Raw genomic sequence first — 6177 nt, 5'->3', positions numbered from 1 at the left:
GTCCTGGTCCATCAGGTCTCTTCAGGTCATTCTCCACAGTCCTGGTCCATCAGGTCTCTTCAGGTCTGTCTCCACAGTCCTGGTCCATAAGGTCTCTTCAGGTCTGTCTCCACAGTCCTGGTCCATCGAGTCTCTTCACCAAACTTTACACTCGGCTCTATGCAGACAGACAGGAACCGTCGTCCTGTCAGCAGCCAAACACAGACAGAGGACATGTCTCCCTCCAGAGGACATGTCTCCACTGCTCTAGAGTCCAGTGATGGCATGTTTTGCTCTTTGCTCTCGGTGATGGAAGGCTTGGATCAGCTGTTGCCATGGAAACCCATACCATGATGCTCTGTCCTCTCTGTTCCTGAGCTGATCTGAAGACCTGCAGAATGTTGGTGACCTCTGAGCCCACTCTGTGGTCTAACATGGCCGACCACTTCATGGTCGAGTTCCTGTTGGTTCCAATCTCACCTGTGGCCGTGGAAGAGACTGGAACACCTGAATTCAGTGGTTTGGCCAATAGAGTAGATGTTCATGTTCCAGTGCTCAGAGTTTGATTTTTCATCATTAACTTTAATAATCTGGAGAATTAAAAGAATCACATTACAAATCCTCGTTGAACTAAAGGTTGTTGTGATTGATTTACAGATCAGGGAGATCAGCCTCCTCGTCTGCAGCTACATCAACAACTCCCACCAGCTGAAATCTGCCGCCCACCACCTGTCGGCGCCGGCGCTGATGGAGGCCCGACCCGGCGGGCCGAAGAGCCAGGAGCTGCGGAGCCCGGGCCGGGCCAGCGGGGCCAGCGGGGCCAGCGGGGCCAGCAGGGCCAGCGGGGCCAGCAGGGCCAGCAGGGCCCCCACGCTGCTCTGATTCCACAGTCAGAGTCACAGTACTACAGGAGTACTACAGGTAGTACTGGAGCAGTACCACAGCAGTACCACAGCAGTGTTACACTCATAAATACAGTCTTTACCATCAGGATTTAATGGCTGAACGCTGACTCAGCGTTATAGTTTTGCTTCTGCAGACGTTCCTATTTTAGCCGTTCATTCATCTAAACCTTCGGCTCGTTCAGCTGATGGCTGAAGGGACTTTTATACTTTCCAAAATATTCAGTTTTGTTTACAAATATTTTCCCCATAGAAATACATGGTCTCTTTAATTTCTTAAAAAGGATTGTTCTTCAGCTGCCGCTTCTGTTTTTGTTTCTTTTGCTTCTTTTAGTTTTAATAACTAAGTTTCAGCAAATTTCAGCTCTTTGCAGCAAATACAGTTTACATTAGGAGTTATTTACTGTCCCAGGGCCTGGAAACACCCGTCTGTATTATCAGGTACTTGTACTTCAGTAGAAACCAGCTGGAGTCACAGGCAGCTCAGTCAGGTTAACAGCCTGTTTCTGCTGTGGAAACAAACAGGAAGTCCCTTCCCCCCTTTGCGTTAGTCTTATATAACGATAAATATTATGATGAAAGAAGGGGGAAATGGAGACAGACAGCCTCCTTTTTCTACATCCCATAATAAAAGAAGTGTGGGTTTGATGAACTGGTTGTCTTTCAGGCTCGGAGGGAGAAACCAGTTGGTTACTGAACAACCAGGAGGTGGTAAAACTTTAACCTCCTTTCTCTGAAAGTGAGCGAGTGGAATCAGCCTCCATTTTAGAGACAGGAAGTTGATTTAGAGTCAGACAGGAAGTCAGGTGTGTTTTATGTTCAGTCAGATACATGAAGCGTCACGTGGCCCACCTGTGTTTTCATTAATGAGTAAACGTTCTGCTGTCGGGCAGCAGTGAGACACGATGAGGATGAAGTCTTCAGGGTCTCACCTGGTTTTCTTAAACACTAAAAAAGACAAATTAAAGCCAAAGAGACGTATTTATTCCATCCTTGTTATAATAAATGTGTTTAAGCAAACAAGCTGCTGGTTTCACTGAATCTGTGATGCAACCTTACATCCCATAATACCTGCGGAGAGCTGCTCAAACCCATGAAAACAACGTTCACTGTTTTCTGACTTCAGACTCGACATGTTGCTACCTGCAGCAGGTGCACTTCCACAGACACACCTTCATTCCTCGGGGGGGGGAGAGACACGCGACACCGACCTGCCTGAACTGGTTAGACGTGCTCTCGTTGCCATGGAGATAAGAGGGAGGGGCTGGACAGGTGAGGTACAACAAACACTTCTTTCTTTGGAGGTGAGGTCGGTCGCTGCTGAAGGGTTTATTGTCAGGAAGTGTTTCATGGAGAAACTGGAAAGTTTTTCTTTTAGGCTCCAGTTTCACCTGAAACCCACAGACTTCGAAATACTGAGTTTAAACTCTGAACAGACTCAGGAAGTTCTGCAGAGGTGAACAGGTTCCAAGACAGCAAAGTTTCCTCAGGTACAGTTTCTAACATTTAACCAAGAGTTGGGCCTCAGTAAAATGAGAAGTGTGCACCTGCCACACCTCAGACAGACCGGTGCCGTTAACCTGCTTCATTAAACCTTCACCGTAGCACAGGAAGGTGGTTTAATGTTTTAGTAAGAATAATATTCAGGTTTCATTAAACTCGATTCAAACCAGACTTAAAGTCTAACTGAAACAGTGATGAGGTCACTTCCTGTTAACACACCCAAACAGGTTCTTGGTACTTTTCCACAAACTGAAGCTGTAAAAATCTTAAGATTCCAGAAAGTCTTTTTAAAAAGTTTATTAAAAACAATTTTAAAACCGAATGTACAATGATTCAGGATTTTCAGCCATTACCAGGTGCTGACATTATGACATGAGGAATAAAAAGGGAAATCATGGCGTATACAACAGATGAGAGACTTTCCACAAGTCATAAATTAAAAACAACAACAACATGTAGAACCAGCAGACAAAGTTAGCATCAAAACAATCTGCTCCTGAAAAATAAAAAGTCCATTCCTATTTAAAAAATAAACTGGAGGATATACCAGCCGACTCCAACCACGACCGCTGCTTTACATGGGCTCCATCTCCCTTTGCTGGATGAAAGAGGAGAAGAAGAGTTCAGTTTAAACAGGTCAAACATAAAAACAGCCCCAGTCTTTAGGCCACGCCTTCTGAACAGGTACAGGAAGTTCATTTACCTGAGTTTTGCTGTATTTCCGCTTCTGACGTCGTCCAATGAAGAACTACAAGAGGACATTTAGATCAGTATTCCGTTCAGATCACGGTTCAAATAATGAATTTAATGTTGATGTGTTCTCACCAGAGCCAGCAGGCCGATGACCACAGCCAGCACCACCACCACGATGACGGCGATGATGCCACCCGACAGGTTCTTCATGGTGAACGTTGGCGGCTTCTCGTCCACGTAGTATATCTTGATATTCGTCATGTTCAGGGTCTGGCTGCCCACTTTGGGAGCAAACTTTTCCTGATCTTCGAACAGAGGGAGGATCTTCACCTGCAAGAGACCAAGAGGACATCAGTGAGTCCAGTAGGAAGGTTCTTCTAGAAATCAGACCCGTCCAGAAGAGTCTACGACATACATCTTTCTCCATGTAGTAGGCCATGGTGGCCAGGTCAGTCATCCTGTCACTTTTTTCTTTTTTCACATCCACCACGATCAGCCCGGCATCAGGGTCGTACTGGAAACAAACCGGACTCGTTAGCAAAATAAAGGTGTGTTTCTGTGACAGTAGGAACCAGAGTGTGGCTGAAACTCACCTGAATCTCTTTCACCAGATCGACTTTAAAGTTGTATCGTGTCTTGATGGCCTCGTTGATGGCGCTGTTGGAGAACAGAGAAGTTCAGCCACTGCTGCAGTTTAACGATCATAAAACCGGAGCCGTTAAATACTTACGTCTTCAAACTGCTTTCCTCCACTTTAGCATTCACCTTTGCGTGAGTCAGCTCAAGACGAATCCAGCTGGAGAAAGAATAAAAACATTTCAGTTCTGTACACAGAACCGTTTCACCCAGAACACCAACACCGGTACTTACTAGGTCTCCACCAGCTCTGTACAGTTGATGGTGTTCTTGTCCCCCTTGTCGGTCCGGCGGACCCCGGCGCTGTTCACGCACCAACACTCCTCTGTGTTGTTGCACTGCTTCGCCTTAAATTTACCGTCACGTTCACACACTGGGTCATAGATGCCATCGTTGTCCACAAAGGCAGACTCCACCGGCTTCCCTCCAATGGTGCGGGTGTCCTCGCCTTTTCTGGCCCGGTTCATCTCAGCCTGCATCAGGAAGCACTTAGGGATCACTGGGTGGGGGGGTGGGGGGGGCAGAATTATTCAGTAACATGTAAACAGCAGCCACACAAAGAGCCAGACTCAGAAGTATTACACTTACATTTCTGACAGTTCAGTGATTGTTTGAAATTATCAGTACCAGTCAGGAGGAAACAGGAACAGGGGGTGCCGTCACAGGTGGCCCACTTCATGGTTTTACAGTTACCTGAACAAAGAAACAAGAAGATCTGACTTTAACTCACATCTGCAGGACTTCAGCCAAAAACTGACAAATTAGGAGGAAAATGAAAAGTTTGGTAAAATCCTGTTAAAGACAAATATGATAGTTTTACATTTATGGTTTAAAGCTGCATGAGGCGCACAGGTGTGTTCAACACCTGGGCGTTGGTTCCCTCCGAACCGAGCCAAACTCTCCCCACCCCCACCTCAACTCCAACCATCCACTTCCTGTTTCCACCAGGCGCTCCCTGACCTTTAAAGTTACCTTTAAAAACATTTACGAGCTGAAACTGCATTTTTGTCCAAGTTTCCTAAAGAAGCAGAACAAGCAGCGCTTCACCTTCAGGTAACAAGAACCGGAACTTACACTGAGAAGACGCCAGACAGGCGAGGGCAGCCAGGCCCAGCAGAACCAGAACCTTCATGATGAAGATCTTTATCCTTGATCGAGTCAAACTTCTTCTTTGCTGCGCTTCGTGTCGGACCGACCGTCGTCCTCGGAGCTCAGAGCAGGAGTGGCAGAAACCTGAGCAGCACTTCCTTCTTCTGCTTTCAGGTGTGTCCCGGCAGAACCTGTTCACAGCGCGCGCGCACAAACAAGCACGGGCACGTCAGAGTTCAGTTACAATCCGATTAATCGATTAAATCCGTCAGGCTGGTCTTCTCCAACTGAAGCAAACAAACTCTAACAGGTGGATTTATACCAGCGGCTGTGACGTCATATCATTTACCTGCGCTGACGGCTGCCGGGAAGGTGAGGCGCGCCTGCTTCCTGTATGACCATATTTGTGTCGTTTCGGTGTCGACAGGTTTTTCTTCTTTCGGCTCCACCTGAAAAATGTCTGACTCTGTCTCAGTCCAAAACACAAAAACTAATAAAAACTGAATTCAGTCTTCACTGTTAGGCAGCTACTTCCGGTCTGAAGACCAACTGATGCTCCTGCTGGAACCTGGGAAGTCCCACATGTTATTATTATTATTATTATTATTATTATTATTAGTTACAGCAGGAATATTTGAGAGGCGGTCCATCATGTGATTGCCTGTGTTTGTGTGTCTGTTAGTAAAATATCTCATGAACCTCTGGACGGATTCCAGTGAAACTCACAGAAAGCAATTATTGGATGTTCGTCTATAACTGAATAACTTTTGGAGTCAGCTCGATTCAAGATGGCCACCACAGCCACTCGACCTTAGCAAACACATCTTGAGGTAAAGCTTGGTGTGGTAGTAGCTGAGAGTCCTCCCCGTCACAGACTCTGAGGGCTAACAGATCACTGTTAGTTTCTGTGGAAAGGTCCAGAATCAAAGAACAAAACAAAATTGACAGAAAAACAATTTTATTTAACACTTTCTCTGACATTTTAGTGTTTAAACTGAGATGAAAACAGAAACACAATCATGTCATTATAATTTATGAATGTGTGAGTTTTTTCTGATCATAATTGGACCTTGTTGAGTTTTCTGGATTAAGCAGGCCTTCAGGGTTTCAACACAAAGTTCAACTCATGTTTCAGAAGCTTCTGTTACCTCCTGAAACGTTTTATTAACCTTTGGAAAGATGTTTGTCAGAAAGAGAAACGTGTTTTGTTCTCTGTGAAACAATAACATCATCATCCTGTACAAAGACAGAAACTGGAGGCTGGGAAAATATTTTCAGGTGTTGAGTGAGTCACGCTGCGCTGGCAGCTGAGTCACAGCCTCGGGCCTTTTCAAACTGATCTGGGATCAGAACATTCGCAGAAAGTCCTCCTCGG

The 6177-nt window shown here is 45.8% G+C and overlaps 2 protein-coding genes across 11 annotated transcripts in view; one reads left to right on the top strand and one right to left on the bottom strand.

Annotated features, from left to right (window-relative positions):
* The window catches only part of plekhh2 (pleckstrin homology domain containing, family H (with MyTH4 domain) member 2), a 21930-nt gene extending 20026 nt beyond the window's left edge, over positions 1-1904 (top strand). For all 10 annotated transcript variants that reach the window (XM_037973359.1, XM_017440551.3, XM_017440550.3 and 7 more), the window contains one exon: positions 637-1904. In XM_037973359.1, coding sequence (XP_037829287.1) covers positions 637-861 — 225 coding nt within the window. In that variant the 3' untranslated portion in view covers positions 862-1904. The remainder of the gene's footprint in view (positions 1-636) is intronic.
* Positions 1905-2665: 761 nt separating this feature from the next.
* On the bottom strand, positions 2666-5102 carry epcam (epithelial cell adhesion molecule). The gene is made up of 9 exons (XM_017440552.3): positions 4788-5102; positions 4302-4406; positions 3948-4212; positions 3808-3873; positions 3671-3734; positions 3493-3591; positions 3210-3407; positions 3088-3132; positions 2666-2982 (listed from the first exon to the last, which is right to left on the bottom strand). The coding sequence occupies exons 1-9, from the start codon at positions 4843-4845 to the stop codon at positions 2959-2961; spliced, it is 924 nt and encodes a 307-aa protein (XP_017296041.1). The 5' UTR covers positions 4846-5102; the 3' UTR covers positions 2666-2958.
* Between the last annotated feature and the right edge of the window lie 1075 nt (positions 5103-6177).

Source organism: Kryptolebias marmoratus, linkage group LG22, assembly GCF_001649575.2.
Source record: "Kryptolebias marmoratus isolate JLee-2015 linkage group LG22, ASM164957v2, whole genome shotgun sequence".
NCBI lineage: Eukaryota > Metazoa > Chordata > Actinopteri > Cyprinodontiformes > Rivulidae > Kryptolebias > Kryptolebias marmoratus.
Note: the sequence above shows the minus strand (reverse complement) of the source record. Positions and strands in the feature narration are given on the sequence as shown.